This window comes from Leucoraja erinacea, chromosome 10 (genome assembly GCF_028641065.1).
Source record: "Leucoraja erinacea ecotype New England chromosome 10, Leri_hhj_1, whole genome shotgun sequence".
Classification (NCBI taxonomy): domain Eukaryota; kingdom Metazoa; phylum Chordata; class Chondrichthyes; order Rajiformes; family Rajidae; genus Leucoraja; species Leucoraja erinaceus.
Genome location: NC_073386.1, coordinates 12,918,016 through 12,936,748, shown reverse-complemented (window position 1 = coordinate 12,936,748; position 18,733 = coordinate 12,918,016). Strand labels below are relative to the sequence as shown.

At 44.0% G+C, this 18,733-nt stretch overlaps 1 protein-coding gene across 1 annotated transcript in view; it reads right to left on the bottom strand.

Annotated features, from left to right (window-relative positions):
- zgc:163022 (putative ferric-chelate reductase 1) overlaps window positions 1-18,130 on the bottom strand; it is a 35,357-nt gene extending 17,227 nt beyond the window's left edge. The window contains exons 1-6 of the mRNA XM_055641493.1: window positions 18,005-18,130; window positions 5,003-5,201; window positions 3,201-3,349; window positions 1,900-1,988; window positions 854-1,061; window positions 123-308 (exon numbers count right to left, since the gene is read on the bottom strand). Of these exons, the coding sequence (XP_055497468.1) occupies window positions 123-308; window positions 854-1,061; window positions 1,900-1,988; window positions 3,201-3,349; window positions 5,003-5,201 (831 nt within the window). The 5' untranslated portion in view covers window positions 18,005-18,130. The remainder of the gene's footprint in view (window positions 1-122; window positions 309-853; window positions 1,062-1,899; window positions 1,989-3,200; window positions 3,350-5,002; window positions 5,202-18,004) is intronic.
- Between the last annotated feature and the right edge of the window lie 603 nt (window positions 18,131-18,733).

The window sequence follows — 18,733 nt, the reverse complement described above, 5'->3', positions numbered from 1 at the left end:
TTAGCTACGAAGTGTCTGGCAATGTATATTGACAGGAACCACTTCAAACAACCATAAGTAACATCAGGCTAATTTTCCCCAAAGTTACTAGTTTTTCCAATACATCTTCCAGGATTGCTTACCATTGTTTGGTCATCAGAGAAACCAATGGCGATGTAACCGCTTGCCATTCCACTTATTTCAAAAAGCAATCCTTGGTTATTTAGTTGAGTGGAGGACATGAAGAAACAGCTTTGATCCGAAGCTGGATTGCATTGCTCAGGGTTAATGAAGCAAAATTTAGTACTCCCACATTCATCTCTCGAGAACTGGAACCAAACAAAAGTGATTAATATCCGATAGTTACAATAGCTTTATACGTCATTTTCCACTCACTAACCCACAACTAGCTCCTCACAGTGCACTAGCATTTAGACTCCAATTTTTATGTTTAAGATTCACGAGCAGTGCGGAGGACAGTTTTGCAATCTCTTGGAAGGTTTAGGGGTTCACAACGTAGAATTTGCCCCATTAACAAGCAACAATCAGTTATACGCAAAAGTGCGAGAAGTGTTTTTAAAAAAAATTTACAAGAAATTCTTCAAATACTTTCCCCAACACAAAGCACTGATAGCTTAAGAGACTATTATAAATAAAAGTTTAATTTTAATAAAAAGGATTTAGCTTAAATAATTTTGACTTATGCTGCTAATATGTGAAGGTGCATTTGGAAAAGGCACATGAATGGACATGAAAGAATCGATATCAGCATGGAACAAATACTTCTTTAGCCACTTGGTTGTGTATTTTACTCATTTCACCAATGTACACCGAGAAGGTCAACCTACAGAGGAGCAAAATCGCCACGACTTACTGCATCCACATTTGATCCGGCAGCAGGCATTGAGCTGCTTGCCCGACTCCGAGAGGAAGTGGATGAGGCAGTGGTAATCTGCGGAACCACAGTGGTAATCTGCGGAGCCACAGTGGTAATCTGCGGAGCCACAGTGGTGCCAGATCTTTGGATGTTCTGGGATGTCACTCCTGTCCATAATCTTGTAAATGTTTGCACAAAAGTAGCTCTGTACATGGACAATTAAAAATGGTTAAGTTAATACAACTACATTTAAATAGGCTAAAAGAAATTCCCACCACTAGAATAATTATCGATGCAGTCAAGATTTCTGCTCTTATGGGGAGGAGGAGAGGAGGGGGGGAGGGGGGTAAGATAACAATGAACAATGCCTGGGCTCACATGGGGCCAACATTGTCAAAGGATGCAGTCGGCAGTCTGATGCATGACCATCAACAGATCAGCTCTTGAAGACGGATCTCTGGCCCTGTAAGGCAGCAGCTCTACCACCGTGCCACTATGTCATGGACCACCGAGATCTGTTTTTGTTGACTAAAGAGACACCCTTCATGTAGAGATGGTTAGTACAAGGATGGTCATGGTATGCATCTAAACCATGCTGGGGAAAAACATCTGAACCAGGGGCGGCACAGTGGCAGAGCTGCTGCCTACAGTGCCAGAGACCCCGATTTGATCAATTGTACGTACTCCCTGAGGGTTTCCAATTTCCTCCCCCATTTCAAAGATGTGGAGGTATGTAGATTAATTGGCTTCTGTAAATTGCCCTGATGTGTAGGATGCAAAACTGGGATAACCTAGAACTAGCGTATGGGTGTTCATTGGTTAATGCGGACTCTTACTGGTTTCCACCATTTATCTCTCAACTAAACAATAAACCTCCACAAAACTCAAATCCTCAGTTGGTCTGTAACTAGGAAAAATGCAGAAATGGGAAGAACAGTGGATCAGTGTTGCAAGCTGGGAAACAGAATACAGTTCTCCAAGTTTGTTTTGGGAAAAGAGATTTAGGAGGAAACAAAAGAAAATAGATAATAAAATAAAACTACCTGAATTCAATGTTGCCCACATCTGGTGCAATCCAGTTGACGATAATCTCTGCTTTGTCATTGCTTGACGTGTGACTTACGGCAGAGTCCTTTGGAAAAAAGGTTTTTGCAGGAATTATTAATGCCAATAAAAGGTTAGAGATGAACTAAGATTTTCAGTTTTGTCATTTATGTCTTTTAGATGATGAAATGACATTTGATGATTACAGAAATCAAGATGTGAAGTTTTCGATGTGTATTGAAAGTCAAAAATCAATTTCTCACATTTTTTGTCAAATTGAAAACATCGGTATGGGATCTTTAAGGCTGAATTCTAGATCAATATTACAAGGTAATACAAGTGCGTAATTTTTCTCCAAAATATAAACCGGCCTTTAGCAACTGGATTCAAACCTACGACTGTGATACAGCAAAAGAGATTCCTGTCATTGGGGAAAAGTGTCTTACCACATACGGCTTTTAATTTTGTACAACTAACAGGTCTCCCCCTCCTCCGCTATTCTAACTACAATGCCCTGTTCATTGAAAAATCCACATGTAAAATATTAATTTAAGACCTTGTTCACATCCAGACTCCATGCATAGTAGAATCGTCCCACAGTCGAATTATCTCAAACTATGTTCATGATAACGGCCAAGGAGCTTAAAAAGTGGAGAGCAATTGGAAAATGGAAGGCACTGAATGGGTGGTGGAGTGAGGTACTCGAATAACATTTAAGTACTTGGACAAATGCTTGAATTACTAAGGCCATAATAGGCTACAAACCAAGTGCCTGTAAATGGGACTTTTATACCTAGATTTTAATGGACTTGGTGAGCCAAAGGGCTCCGTTGTTTGCTTTGTAACAAAATAATGAAAAGAGGCAAGGGCAGGTATTAAAACCTATGGGTAAGAGTCACCCATTGTTTTTCCTTACAGCCCATTTTCTCCACCACCCAGAGGTCAGTGCCAAATGGAAAATTAATATTAATTGAAAGCATTGCTAAAAGCCCCGTCTACATTTCATGCTGTGACACTACCAGGGGAAAAGTGGGGTCAGTAAACACTGCAAATAAGAGCCGGCACAATGACAAACAAAAGTATTAGATTCAAATTCAACAATCTTCAGTTAATTATTTCAACAGTTGAATAAGACAACGCACGACTTGAATATCTTCCATTACAGTAACTGGAAGCAACGAGTTTTTATGCTTTAGCGAGGCAATGTGCCTCCTGTACACAGAATTGTAACAAAAGATAAAAATCACACTTAATTACTAATGGTAAAAGTTTCAGAATATCATCAGGTGTAATGACTTACCTCGTAGGGATTCCCACCAACATTACAGGTCAGGAGTTGAACGCGAGAATCTGTTGCCTTGAAAGTGCCACGTGGTATTGTGGAAGACTGAGTACGAGCTTCCAGCAAAAATCCTTTGAAGGATCCACCCGAAATGCCATCCAGTGTCACTTAAGCAAATAGGCAGAATGCAGTATTAATTATTTGCAGTTATATGCTCCAATTATTTCAGATGGGTACTAGATTTCAATAAGAAAGGCCACAAAGCCATAAACCTCTATGGACTAGATTATAAAATTAGAGGGCACAGGCCTAAAGTGAGGAGAGAGATTCAGGAGGGAATTCAGGAGCAAGATTTTTTCCATTCAGACGAGAGTCCACATCTGCAATTAACCACCCGAGGAAGTTGTAGAAGCGGTACAAATACCACTTTTAAAAGACATTTGGATAGATATAGGGACAGGAAGAGTTAAGTGGGACATGCGCCAAGTGCAGGCAAATAGAAGAAACCCAGAAAAGCAATTTGATTGTCATGGAGAATCTCTCTCTCTCTCTTCTCCCCCCCCCGCCGCCCCCCCCCCACTCCTCTCTTTGAGATTGAGTTATTCCACAGCTCATCCCTGATCAGTTTTGTGCCAACCATACACATTGGGTAAAAAAAGACTACTTCAACTCGCGTTAATACAGAACATAAACAGTGCTGATGGCACTGAGATCAAACTGTGTAAGTAGAGAGGGAAATAATTAATGTTTCAGCAAAATAATTGTTCAGCTCTAAGAAAGCAAACAAGTTATAACATGTAGAGAAAGGAAAGTGACCAAAGGACTGTGATAAGCTGGAGAGGGCATGGTTTTTCATTTTAGAATCTCTGGCATCTGCAGTTAGCTTTTTGAAAATGGGATCGATAATGCAAGGCATTGCCAAATTACAGGTTTCACTGAACAAACATTTAGTTTAGGTTTACTGTTGTCACGTATACCAAGGTACAGTGAAAGCTTTTGTGCATGCGCTACCCAATCAAGTCAGATAATACAACACTTAAATGCAATCAAGCCATGCACAAGCACAAAAGGTAGAATGAAGAGAAAGATACAGTTCTCAGCATCGTGGTATAACAGTTCCAGAGAAAAGTCCAATGACCACATGAAGTAGATTGGAGATTCGGGACAGTACCCTAGTTTACAGAATGAACATTCAGAAGTCTTATAACAGAGGGGAAGAAGCCTTTCCCAAGTCAGGCAGTATCCACTTTCAAGCTTCCATATCTTTTGCCTGGCGGGAGCAGAGAGGAGGAGGAACGACCAAGTTGGAAAAGGTCCTTAAGTAAGTTGTTGCGTTCCTGAGGCAACATGAAGTGCAGATGGAGGCAATGGTGGGGAGACTGGTATGCAATGATGGACTGAACAACATAATCAACTCTCTGCAATTTCTTGCGTTTTTGGGCAGAGCTGTTCACAAAAAAACATGCAATCCAACAGTATGCTTTCTACAATGTATCTGTAGAATTTAGCAAGAGTCATCAGAGGCATGCTGAGTTTCCTCAGTCTCCTGAGGAAGTACAGTCATTGATCTCGATGAACAAACCAGACAACATTCACTAACACCTATGATAGATAAAAAGCTGGGTCAAGCAGCATCTCTGGAGAAAAGGAATGTTTGAGGGGCAGAGGGGTAATGAGACAAAAAAAAAAAACGGCAAATTATTTGTGCTGATGAAACAAAAAAAATGTTGATTTATAACAAAAACTGATCAAATTTACAATTTAATGTTACGTATTACACAAGTTTCAGCAGCAGTTTGAGAACTTCACTAAAAGCGTACCTTGGATTATATCCCCTGGCGTAAAGGTGGAGGTATTTGTAGTGATTCTATATGGAACAACAGATGATTGTGGACCGGCCCCATGGTTAGGAAGCATAGATTCACACACCTCGCTAACTCCCCCAGTCGAATATCCCAAAACATCCACCAGGAAGGTGGCTGTAAAGAAAGCCACCAGAAAACAAGTCTGGCCCTTCATCTGTTAAACAAAAATAAAAAATAGTTAGACTGTTCCCAAATGCCAAACATACATGCCCAGACACAAGTCATTTTCTGAATCCTGAGATCTAAAATTCTGGCTAACTAAATGGTATTATGTTTACTAATTTGTCACAGGAGAAATCTAGGCCAGAGTACTGGGGGAACTGGGGGAATATCTTGTTGACCACAATGAGATAGAGAAGAAACCAAATGGAGAGTAACAAGGGTGAAGAGGAACCAGATGTGCAAGATGTGCAAGAAACCGCTGCACCATCGAGAGCATCCTTACCAACTGCATCACAGTATGATATGGCAACTGCTCTGTCTCCGGCCGGAAGGCATTGCAGAGGGTGGTGAAAATTGCCCAACGCATCACCGGTTCCACGCTCCCCTCCATTGAGTCTGTCCAAAGCAAGCGCTGTCTGCGGAGGGCGCTCAGCATCGCCAAGGACTGCTCTCACCCCAACCATGGACTGTTTACCCTCCTACCATCCGGGAGGCGCTACAGGTCTCTCCGTTGCCGAACCAGCAGGTCGAGGAACAGCTTCTTTCCGGCGGCTGTCACTCTACTCAACAACGTACCTCGGTGACTGCCAATCACCACCCCCTCCGGACACTTATTATTTTTTTATTCAAATCGTTTCCTATGTCGCTCTTCAAGGGAGATGCTAAATGCATTTCGTTGTCTCTGTACTGTACACTGACAATGACAATTAAAATTGAATCTGAATCTGAATCTGAATCTGAATGTGTAGAATAAAAGCAACATCAGTCCAAATGAATTGAATGAATTGCATAGAGTTTAGAAGGTCACCAGATAAAGGTGAAGGACAAGAAATAAGCCAAGTACAAGATGAGCATGACATTTCAGACATTCATTGCATCAATCATGAGAAAAATGTCACGAGTCCTACCACGGCAGGATCGGAGGTTGAGCAGTCAAGTCAACTTTATTGTCATTTGTACAGGAATAATGAGATGACGGTACAATGAACCTTGCCTGTAACAGCATCTATGGCCCAGACTTAGACAATGCACACAACATAAATTTTACAAGGCAGTAACTGACACTCTCTACCCTTTGTAATCCTCTTCACTGATGCCAGGCTCATGTCCATCTGTAGGCAGGAAGAACAGACAAATGGTCATACTTTCCAAAGTGTAGGCAAGGAATAGAGCAGTAGGAGTCTCTGATGGTAGTAGAGCAGCGGTTGAGCTTGTTGGGTGCTCAGTGGTTGAGATGAGATGTTGATTGTAGCGAGACAGAGACATCAGCTAGCCTGGTTGGCCCCTCCCCCCCCCCCCCCCCACGATGATAGGAAGGTATCAGGGTTCACTGTTGCATGCTTGTGGATCATGATGCTCAAATCCTCCGGTGCTAACCTGACGTCTGCCCATGGTGCGATGCAAACTGTGGTAAATCTGACGGCAGAGAACTTTATCAGTAGATAGAATGGTCAGTCACCACAAATGCTCCAAGTCAGGCGAGCAGAAATGCCTCAGGAAACCCACTTTGGGTGTATCAAGAAGCAGACCTTTTCTTGATGATCATCCAACTCGGTGTCAAGTCCACGTGGAGGATCGAGAAACCTTTGGGCTGGAGAGTTGGGGTGAGCCACCAAATATCAATAATACAACATTACTTCTTGTAAATAATACATTTGAAATAATTCAGTCAACCCAGAATGTAAGCATGCAGGCACAGCAGGCAGTGAAGAAAGCAAATGACATGTTGGCCTTCTTAGTGAGAGGATTTGAGTCCAGCAGAAAGGAGGTCCTACTGTAGTTGTACAGGGCCCTGGTGAGAGCACACCTGGAGTATTGTGTGCAGTTTTGGTCTCCTAATTTGAGAAAGGACATTCTTGCTATTGAGGGAGTGTAGTGTAGGTTCACCAGGTTAATTCCCAGGATGGCAGGACTGACACATGTTGAAAGAATGGATCGACTGGGCTTGTATTCACTGGAATTTAGAAGGATGAGAGGGCATCTTTACAAAATCATATAAAATTCTTAAGGGATTGGTCAGGCTAGATACTGGAAAAATGTTCCCCATGTTGGAGGAGTCCAGAACCAGGGGTCACAGTTTAAAAATAAGGTGCAAGCCATTTAAGACTGAGACGAGGAAAATCATTTTCACCCAGAGTTGTGATTCTATGGAATTCTCTGCCACAGAAGGCAGTGGAGGCCAATTCACTGAATATTTTCAAGAGAGTTGGATTTAGGTTTTAGGGCTAACGGAATCAAGGGATATGTGGAGAAAGCATGAACAGGGTACTGATTGTGGATGATCAGCCATGATCATATTGAACGGCGGTGCTGGCTCTAAGGGACAAATGGCCTACTCCTGCACCCATTTTCAATGCTTCTATGTTTGGGGATAGAAAGATAAATAAGTGAACGAACAGTGCCTTCAAAAATAATGTTACAAAAGTGCTTTGTGACACTTCAACATGAGAAGCTGCGGGTGGATTTACTTTTACATAGCAAACAGGTATTGTTGGAGCAGATTAACTACTCAGCAACTGTTCAAAGACCTGGCACAAATGGAAACAAAGAAGGGGCACGAGTGGTTGCAAATTCATCCGTCACATCCAGGCACAACAGAACCACGCTGTTCGCTTCTGGTCTGTTATCAATGCAACCAGGTTTTCAATAACCTCCAGCCAGGTTATTAAATGGCTTACACCTTATCCAATGCAACAACCAGGGGAGGTTGTTCAGGAAGGAACTGCAGATGCTGGTTTAAACTGGAGATAGCCACAAAATGCGGGACAGGCAACATCTCTGGAGATAAGGAATGGGTGATGTTTCGGGTCAATACCCTTCTTCAGACTGCCAGTCTGAAGTCACCCATTCCTGCCAGTCTGAAGTCACACACAACAATCTCCACAAGTTTTGCGAAACCACCGCTTCCTTCAGAAAGCACCAGACAAGGAACTGACACCACACAGAGGCTGGCGACAGTGCATTACGCAATGTTTTTACTGATGAGGCAAACACAAGTGACACAGCAACTAAAAGCGACACAATTTTGGTTGAGTCATTATAGAAACAGAAAATAGGTGCAGGAGTAGGCCATTCAATATGATCATGGCTGATCATCCAACTCGCTATCCAGTACCTGCCTTCTCTCCATACCCCCTGATCCCTTTAGCCACAAGGGCCACACCTAACTCCCTCTTAAATATAGCCAATGAACTGACCTCAACTACCTTCTGTGGCAGAGAATTCCACAGATTCACCATTCTCTGTGTGAAAAAAGTTTTTCTCATCTCGGTCCTAAAAGACTTCCTCCTTATCCTTAAACTGCGACCCCTTGTTCTGGACTTCCCCAACATCGGGACCAATCTTCCTGCATCTAGCCTGTCCGCCTTAAGAATTTTGTACGTTTCTATAAGATCCCCCCTCAATCTTCTAACGTCTAGCAAGTACAATCCAAGTCTATCCAGTCTTTCTTCATATGAAAGAAGAAAGACTTATTATCAAGGCTGCCAACTCCGACGCATTGAGCGTGAGAATCACGCATTTCGCCAAATACTCATGCTGATCACAAATTTCTCACGCTCTGTCGGGAGAAATTCTGTGATCAACAAAAATTTTGAAACTCATATCCACTGCATGGGCCGCGGGTGATGGAGAGCAGAGGCTGAGGGAGGGATGAAATCAGAAGCAGCGGCGGGGACAGATGCAGACGGGGATCCGGGGCTGGCAAGTAGGTACCAAGCACTGGGTAGAAACGGTGGAAGATAGTGGCCTTCAAATGGGGGTGGTTGGAGAAAGCATCCTGCTTGCCTGCTAGATTGTCATTTACTGTAACTGCAGGAAAAATGTTCCTGATGTTGGGGGAGTTCAGAACCAGGGGTCACAGTTTAAGAATAAAGGGTAGGCCAGTTAGGACTGAGATGAGGACAAACTTTCTTCACGCAGAGAGTTGTGAATCTGTGGAATTCTCTGCCACAGAAGGCAGTGGAGGCCAATTCACTGGATGTTTTCAAGAGAGATACATTTAGCTCCTGGGGCTAGCGAAATCAAGCGATATGGGGGAAAAAACAGGAAAGATGTACTGATTTTAGATGAACAGCCATGATCATATTGAATAGCAGTGCTGGCTCGAAGAGCCGAATGGCCTATTCTTGCACCTATTTTCTATGTTTCTATGCTTGAGTATATGGCAGTAAAACTAGACCACTTGATTTTGAAGCAGTCATGCATGGTGGAGGTATAATGTAGTCATAGAATGATACAGCATGAACACAGGCCCTTCGGTGCAACTTGCCACACGCCCAGCTACACTACCTGCTTTTGGTCCATATCCCTCCAAACCCGTCCTATCCATGTATCAGTCTAACTCTTTCTTAAATGTTGGGATAGTCCCTGCCTCAACTACCTCCTCCGGCAGCTTGTTCCATACACCCACCACCCTTTGTGTGGAAAAAGTTATCCCTTAAAAAGTTACCTCTTAAAAATACTTTAAACAAAAAACATTGAAATCATACTTCTACAATGCACTAAAACATGATTTTAATACATCAAATTTCAAAAAGCAACCCCTCCCACACCTCCGTCGCTCCACTGCCTCGCCGGGTACCCCCAAGGCCAGTGATCAGTGACCACTGAGCCCCTCCCCTCCACTTTCAGACGGAGAGCAAAGCCAGATGTGAGCTGGGAACTGAGGCCAGTTGTCCGTGATGTTTGGATCCCAATGCTCAGCGCTTCGTGTTCCGGAGTTGGGTAATGTTATAGATTTATAATTAGCCCGATTTGTAATTAGTTGACAAAACATTAATTTATTAATCCAGAATATCCAGAGGGGATGGGATAAGTGTAATATTAAAATGACATGCAAGGTATCAGGCTGTCTGTCACGACATACAGCCCCGATAACCCAGTATTTCCTTCAGTTAAATATTGGGAAGGTAGCACTATTGTCATATTGTGGGTGAAAATGACTTCAGGACAGTTTGTTTGGAAAATAAAGGAAATGGTAACAGAATACTTATACAACTGTGAGAGTATAATTTTATGGATGATAAATTGTGTTCAACCAATTGATGACTTCTTTGATAAAGTAACTAGCATGTTAGATAACAAGGAAGACAAATTATGTAGCAAATTTTGGTATACAAAATTTGGTCTGTGAAGTGTCCTATAAAAGATTACCACATTAGATAAGCACCTGTGGACTTGAACGTAATAAATTAAGTCCAGGGGGTCGGATAAGAGGCTTTATGTGTGGGCCAGATATATTGTCAGTGCAGAGGGGCTAGGAGCAAGGCCAAGTGTGCATCCAGAGTCAAGGTCTGGAATAGTACCAGGTGTGCAGTCAAAGCTAGGACAATGGGAGTGTTCAGCACTGGGAACCTAAGCAGGTAAACAGCGATGATCAGGCTAGAATAGGGGGGCAGGTGTAAGGCTGGACTCAGGGTCAGGAATGAGAGAAGGTATGCAACTGGAGTTAGGGTCAGCTGTAGTACCAGGTGTGCAGTGAGACCCAGGTTGGTCAACATGGGCCAAGTGTTTGATTATAATCTGATTTCCATACATGAATATACTAAGATCATTCATGTGCTGCACCTGTTGATCAGAGCCTGGCTCTACTGTGGAATGTAATTTAGCCTAATCTTATTCATAGCTAATCCAATTTAAAGCATAAATATAGCATTCAAGTGCAAGTTAAAATACTCGCTACAGTATGCACCAGATTGCATAATTTCAAGCTGAAAAATGCAAAAGCTTCGTACCATTAGGAGGGGGCACTCCCCTCCCACACCCTCCCCAACCCCCTCTGTAGCTACACTTCCTCGGGTTTGGTCTCTCGCAATTCCTCACTCCCAACTCTCACCCAATGTTATGAGCCCTGCTATTATTTTCATTGATCTCTACCACATCATCCGTTGAACAGCAAAAGTATTGTGTGCTTCCACTGGATAAAGAATGTTAGTCACAAGATTAAGAAAGGAGCACAAACAGTAAAAGCTGCTTGGTACTCAGGACCAAGAAATACCAGTATAACCAGATTTAAGAGTTAGCAGAGAATATAGTGAACTAAATGATGACTTTCTGTACTACAAACAGCTACTGTGCACATAATTAATGACATACTAGATTTCCATATAATTAGTGTATCGTGACTAAGATACAGCTACCAGAAATGATGTACATCACCCACCCACACCTAGTGCTACAATGATTATCAGCAAAACTAAAGCTAGTTTAGTTGGTATTGCCATCTGCCACGTGCCTACAGAAAGTCAGAACTTAAAAAAATTGTCAAAGTAATCCAGAGATTTAAAAACTGATATCACTTGGCACAAATGATTTCCAAATGAGGCTTTTGTTTTATAATCAAGCTAATAAAAGTAACAAATGCTATATAAAAACTCTGTCTTACTCTGACGCAAATTGTGTCGCCCATTCCAGGCAGTTCCGATCAGAACTGAGGTTTAGCTGTTGCAATTGAGGCAAGCCCCAAGTTGTCACGGACCCATTATGAAATGTGTGGTGCAAGACATCTTCCAGATGCACAAGTAACAAGCTGCCTGCTCTGCCCCAGATGTCACATCATAAGCGATAGGAGCAGAATTAGACCATTCCGCCCATCAAGTCTACTCCGCTATTCATAGAAACATAGAAAATAGGTGCAGGAGTAGGCCATTCGGTCTTTGAGCCTGCACCTCCATTCAATATGATCATGGCTGATCATCCAACTCGGTATCCTGTACCTGCCTTCTATCCATACCCCCTGATCCCTTTAGCCACAAGGGCCACATCTAACTCCCTCTTAAATATAGCCAATGAACTGGCCTCAACTACCTTCTGTGGCAGAGAATTCCACAGATTCACCACTCTCTGTGTAAAAAATGATTTTCTCATCTCAGTCCTAAAAGATTTCCCCCTTATCCTTAAACTGTTCAATCGTGGCTGATCTATCTCTTCCTCCTAACCTCATTCCTGCCTTCTCCCCATAACCCTTGATCTACTAATCAAGAATTTATCTATTTCTGCCTTAAAAATATCCAATGACTTGGCCTCCACAGCCTTCAGTGATAAAGAATTCCACAGATTCACCACCCTCTGACTAAAGAAATTCCTCCTGATCTTCCTAAAGGAACATCCTTTAATTCTGAGAATATGACCTCTGGTCCTAGACTCTCCCATTAGTAGAAACATCCTCTCCACATCCACTCTATCCAAGCCTTTCACTATTTGGTACGTTTCAAAGAGGTCCCCCTCATCCTTCTAAACTCCAACGATTAAAGGCCCAGTGACGTCAAACGCTCATCGTATGTTAACCTACACATTCCTGGGTACATTCTTGCAAACCTCCTCTGGACCCCCTCTAGTGTCAGCACTTCCTTCCTCAGATATGGTGCTCAAAATTGCTCACAATACACCAAATGCAGCCTGAACAGCACCTTATTGAGCCTCAGCATTACATCCTTGTTTTTGTATTCTAGCCCTCTTGAAATTGATGATAGCATTGCATTTGCCTTCCTTACTACCAATTTGACTTACAAATTAACTTGAGAATCCACATCAGGCTAATGCATGGGCGCAAACATCTAATAATTATGCTAGGTCAGACCTGAAGGATCGGAGACCCACTGACTTCAATGGGGATACAAGGAACTGCAGATACTGGTTAACAAAAAAGACGAATTGCTGGAGTAAGAACGGGTCTGTCACCATCTCTAGAGCATACGGCTAGGAGACAAAACATCACCTATCCATGTTCTTTGGAGATGCTGCCTGACCCCCTGATCCAGCACTTTGTGTCATTCAATGGGGATTGTATGGTTCAGTTTAGTTTATTGCAAGGTTACCGAGGTACAGTGAAAAGCTTTTGTTGCGCACTAACCATTTAGCTGAAAGACAATACATGATTACAATCAAACCACTCCCAGTGTATAGATACGTAAAGGAATAACGTTTAGCATTCGTATAGCAATACAAATAACATATGGCAAAGGAAACGGCAGTAACTTCTACTTATTTGAAGCTAATTAAAAAGATTAGCAATCAATTTAGTGTTTAAATTTATTTCTTTTTTTTTTTTTAAAACAAGAAGTTTCAATGTTAGAAATTACAACTTCACATATGTCAAAGCCCCACTACCAGTTTTGCCAGCTGTCAAATAAGTTTAGGCTACATGTCTCCATTAAAATCCCAGTCACATTACTGCTCCCTGCGATGTCAGGAGCCAGTGAGACTACCTTGTGCATGGGATTGGAAATGGCAATTCTGGCTGGGGGAAAACCGTCAGCACAAATTTGCGTAACTGCTTATTATCATGCGAGATCAAAAGGGCAAAAGGTGCAGCTACTAAATAGGAGTTTTCAAAATTCACAAGAATGCACATAATGGGAGAACTCCCACACAGCATCTTTGATCCGAGTCTTACATCATTTAAAAAAAATTTAAACTCCACTTTAAATGTCATTTTAAAACTTTCAAGAAATCATGTGGCCTTATCAGTCGTCGTTTAAAATTTGAATTGCAAGCAATTGGCAGGAGTATTCCACTCAAATGATATAATGAATTATGATTTCAATGTTTTACAAAGCTTCCATCCAAAATCATAAAACAGTAATATTGGCTTATAATTTTATTTTAGTTGTTGCTCCCAAGATATATTTCAAAGGTTGCCTGAAAATAGTTGCTATAAAATTATTTCTTACAAAATTAATTTAAAGGATGCCTTGTGGTGTCACATAGTGGCTAGGCCACTTACTGAGTGAACCCACGGCACTTGGGCTGTCAAGGTAAGGCGACTGTTTGGCGGGAAGGAGTCATCACATGGTTAGTGGGTATGCCCTGGCATATATAGAGAGTCCTGGAAAAACCCTCCCTAGTCGCGCGTGTGCTGTTCTCTGTATTACCTCAATAAAGATCACTTTGATTCACAACGCACGGCTCGCTATAATGGTGACCCCGACGATGGAAGCAGCCAATGCTCAACCCCTGCAACACGGCTTTTGCCGTCAATCCGACCCAGCAGTATGCCGTCTCGCTTAAGCTACCCATGTTCTGGACATCGCAGCCCCAAGTGTGGTTCCAGCAGGCAGAGGCCCAGTTCCATATTCGGCGCATCACAGCAGATGACACCAAGTACTATTACGTGGTCAGCGCGCTGGATCAGGAGCCAGACGGTCGCCTGGTTCATTACCTGCAGACAAATACGAAGGCCTCAAAATTGTCAATGCACTACTTGATCACACCACAATCCCAGGTTGGAAAATAAAATTGCTATTTACCTTAGAAAATGTTAAACCCTTCCAAGTGAGTGCTTGGGCTTGAGGTGCTAGTAAACAGGAGTGTGTGGAATAAGGAAGCCAAAGACAGAAGAGTTTGGCCGGTATATGGGGGGTATATGGGGGGGGGGGGGGGGGGGGGGGGGGGGGGGGGGGGGGGGGAGGGGGGGGGGGGGGGGGGGGGGGGGAGGGGGAGGGAGGGGGAGGGGAGGAGGGGGGGGAGGGGGGAGGGGAGGAGGGGGGGGGGAGGAGGAGATGAGCAACCTTGTCACGGGTGTTGGAGAGCCGGGGAGGAGGGACGGATGGAAACAGAAGCAGCGGCAGATGCAGACAGGGAGCCAGAGCTGGCGAGTGTATGCGGGGTTGGCGAGCCGTTTCCTGCAGCTCCTGCCATGGTGCAGCCAGTGCAAGACTCACGGGCCGTTGGAGGTGGCTGGGCCTCAGGTAGAAGGCGAGGAGGAAGCGTTGAGCTGCTGCTGTGAGAGTTTCTGTGCCGAAATTGCCTTGGTGACCGGCATGGACCAGGCTGCGGCTCAGTGCATCCTGGAGGACAACCAGTGGCTGTTGGAAGCAGGTACCAAGCACTGGGTAGAAGCCGTGGAAGATAGTGGCCTTCAAATGGGGGTGGTTGGAGAAAGCATCCTGCTTGCCTGCTAGATTTTCATTCTTACGGTAACTGCAGGAAAAATGTTCCTGATGTTGGGGGAGTCCAGAAACAGGGCCCACAGTTTAAGAATAAGGGATAGGCCATTCAGGACTGAGATGAGGACAAACTTTCTTCACCCAGAGAGTTGTGAATTTATGGAATTCTCTGCCACAGAAGGAAGTGGAGGCCGATTCACTGGATGTTTTCAAGAGAGAGTTACATTTAGCACTTGGGGCTTGCAAAAGCAAGGGATATGGGGAAAAAACAGGAAAGGGGTACTGATTTTAGATGATTAGCAATGATCATATTGAATGGCGGTGCTGACTCGAAGGGCCAATGTCCTATACCTGCACCTATTTTCTATGTAACTTGCTCATGCTTGAGTATATGGCAATAAAACTCAGCCACTTGATTTTGAAGCATTCATATGGGGTGGAGGTATAATGTAGTTATAGAGTGATACAGCATGAAAACAGGCCCTTCAGCTCAACTTGCCCACACCCGCCAACATGTCCCAGCCACACTGCCAGCTTTTGGTCCATATCCCTCCAAACCTGTCCTATCCATGTATCAGTTTAACTCTTTCTTAAATGTTGGGATAGTCCCTGCCTCAGCTTGTTCCATACACCCACCACCCTTTGTGGGGGAAACTTTACCCCTCAGATTCCTCTGAAATCTTGTCCCCTTCACCTTAAATCTGTCCTCTGGTCCTCGATTCACCTACTCTGGGCAAGAGAGTGCATTCTAATGCATTTTAGATGTCTCGAAAGTCTTATTTTTAAAAAGTACAAACATATACCCCCTTTATTAAAGTCATGGTTTGATGATTCTAAATTCAAATCAAAATGAAATATACATCAAAAGGAGAACACATACTTTCAAAATACTCAGATTTTTTTCCCACAAGCAAAACATAATTTGTATGACTTTGCAAAATCAGGAAATGTTATGATTATTTCTTGTCCGTTTTTTCAACTACCAACAAAAACAAAAGGCGCTTGAAATTAAAACACATTTAAAAGTTTTGTTGTCAAATGTTCTGTACGATGGAAGGCGTGGGGGGGGGGGGGGGGGGGGGAAGAGGGGATGGGGGACAAAAGTGCTGGAGAAACTCAGCTAGGGGGGCAGAATTTATGTAGCAAAGGAAATAGGCAATGTTTCGGGCCGAAACCCTTCTTCAGACTGATGCAGGGTGGGGCGGTAAGAAGAAAGGAAGGAGGAGCCAGAGGGCTGAGGGAGAGCTGGGGATGGGGATGGAGAGCGGGGGATAGCAAGGCCTAACGGAAATTGGAGAAGTCAATGTTCAAGCCGCTGGGGTGCAGACTGCCCAAGCGGAACACGAGGTGCTGCTCCTCCAATTTCCGGTGGTTCTCACTCTGGCCATGGAGGAGGCCCAGGACTGAAAGGTCGGATTCGGAATGGGAGGGGGGAGTTGAAGTGCTGAGCCACAGGGAAATCAGGTTGGTTAATGCGGACCGAGCGGAGGTGTTCGGCGAAACGATCACCAAGCCTACCTTTGGTCTCACCGATATAGATCAGCTGACATCTAGAGCGGCGAATGCAATAGATGAGGTTGGAGGATGTGCAGGTGAACCTATGTCGCACCTGGAACGACTGCTTGGGTCCTTGATCCTTGAATGGAGTCGAGGGGGAAGGTAAAGCGACAAGTGTAGCATCTCCTGCAGTTGCAAGGGAAAGTGCCGGGGAGGAGGTGATGCGGGTGGGAAGGGAAGAATTGATCAGGAGGTTACGGAGGGAGCGGTCTTTGCGGAAAGCAGACGGGGGGAGGGGGAGATGCGAAGATGTGGTGAGTGGTGGGGTCACATTGGAGGTGGTGAAAATGAAGGAGAACTATTTGTTGTATGTGACGGCTAGTGGGGTGGAAGGTGAGGACTAGGGGGACCCTGCCCTTGTTCTGAGTGGGGGAGATGAGGAGAGAGAGCAGTGTTGCAGGGTATTGAAGAAACCCTGGTGAGAGCCTCATCTATAGTAGGGGAGGGGAACCCCCGTTCCCTGAAGAATGAGGACATTTCCGATGCCCTGGTGTGGAACACCTCATCCTGGGAGCAGATGCGACCTATCCCAGTGCAACCCCGCCTTGTTTTTCCAAAATTCCACCCTGAATTAGTTCTAAAATCCCACATTTCACTCGTTCATTCTGATTTCCTTTCCTCAAACTTCCCTCCCTTCAATTTTATTCTCCTTCAATTTTACCCTTTTCCTATCCTATTTCATCCACCTAGTCACAAGTTTCTCTCCCCTGTCCCACACCCATCTCTTTCTACAAGTTCCCACTCACACAGCACCCAGTCGATAGAGGGAGCAATGGAAAGACACCACAAAGTACACACACTTCCTCGCAGAGTGGAGGCGGTGTAGCTGTTGATGTTTTCACGCGAGTAACCGGAACACAAGTCTTCCTCTGTGAAAGACAACCAGGAGGGTTCAGCAATCCCTCGACACAGCTCGCATCTCTAAAATAAACTGAAGATATCCCGCAAGCGTCTGCAGCCCTCAATTCCCACTGGCAATCAGCAACCAGCCCTCTCGGTGTAAACAATACGAACCGTGTATCAGTGAAAGGTTCGTGTAGGTCAGTGAACCATTCCGAGACAATCAACTCGCGTTAAAAATATCGCCAACAATATTAACATTAGCAAAGTATTGACCTTGAGCGAGAGAGAAAAAAACAGAGAGAAGCGGTTCAGTGGACAGGACCTACACTAAACCCAAGGTACACAAAAAAGCTGGAGAAACTCAGCGGGTGCAGCAGCATCTATGGAGCGAAGGAAATAGGCAACGTTTCGGGCCGAAACCCTTCTTCAGACACTAAACTACACTAAACCCAGTTGGTTTCATTCCGTTAAACGTTTTCATTCAGTGCCTCTCCAATACAGTCCTTACCTGATCAAGGAGACAAGAGCAGTGTCGGAGCCAGCCAGGTGTGTCTGATTTATGTAACGCTGGCTCCACCCACTACAGCCCAAAGGGATGTTTACGATAAATATTATTGTTAGTGCATCTCGGATGTGGTCTGATCTGTCTACCAATCGGCGTAAAAAAAAGTGGAATGTGATTTGTCTGAACGATAATGGATACACTTAATCCTGCATCCACTGCACCGCGGCAAAATCAGTTGAGCAGTTACAAGTGGGTTGGCGCAAATTCCCCACCTAGGCAAACCATTGCTCGTCCTGTTGCTAAATCCATATCAAAACAGGAATCAGTGGAGAGAGATAGGGTCGTGTTCCCGAGTTGAAGGTGACTAATCCCATCTATTCTAGGATGAAAAAGAGGAACTGCAGATGCAGCCTTGCAAAACAAAAAAGGTCAGAGTGCTGGAGTAACTCAGCAGGTCAGGCAGCATCTCTTTTAGAGATGGAAACAAAGTGCTGGAGTAATTCAGTGGGTCAGGCAGCATCTCTGGAGAACATGGATTGGTGACGTTTAGGATCTATGCCCCCAATCAATCTGAAGAAGAGATGTTGCAGGAAGGAACCGCAGATGTAGGAACAGACGTATGAAGGAACAGTAAATCTCTGGAGAAAAAAAAAGGATAGGCAATGATTAGGATCTGAGCCCTCAATCAGGCTAAAGAATAGATGCTGCCTACATGAAGGAACTGTGGGATGA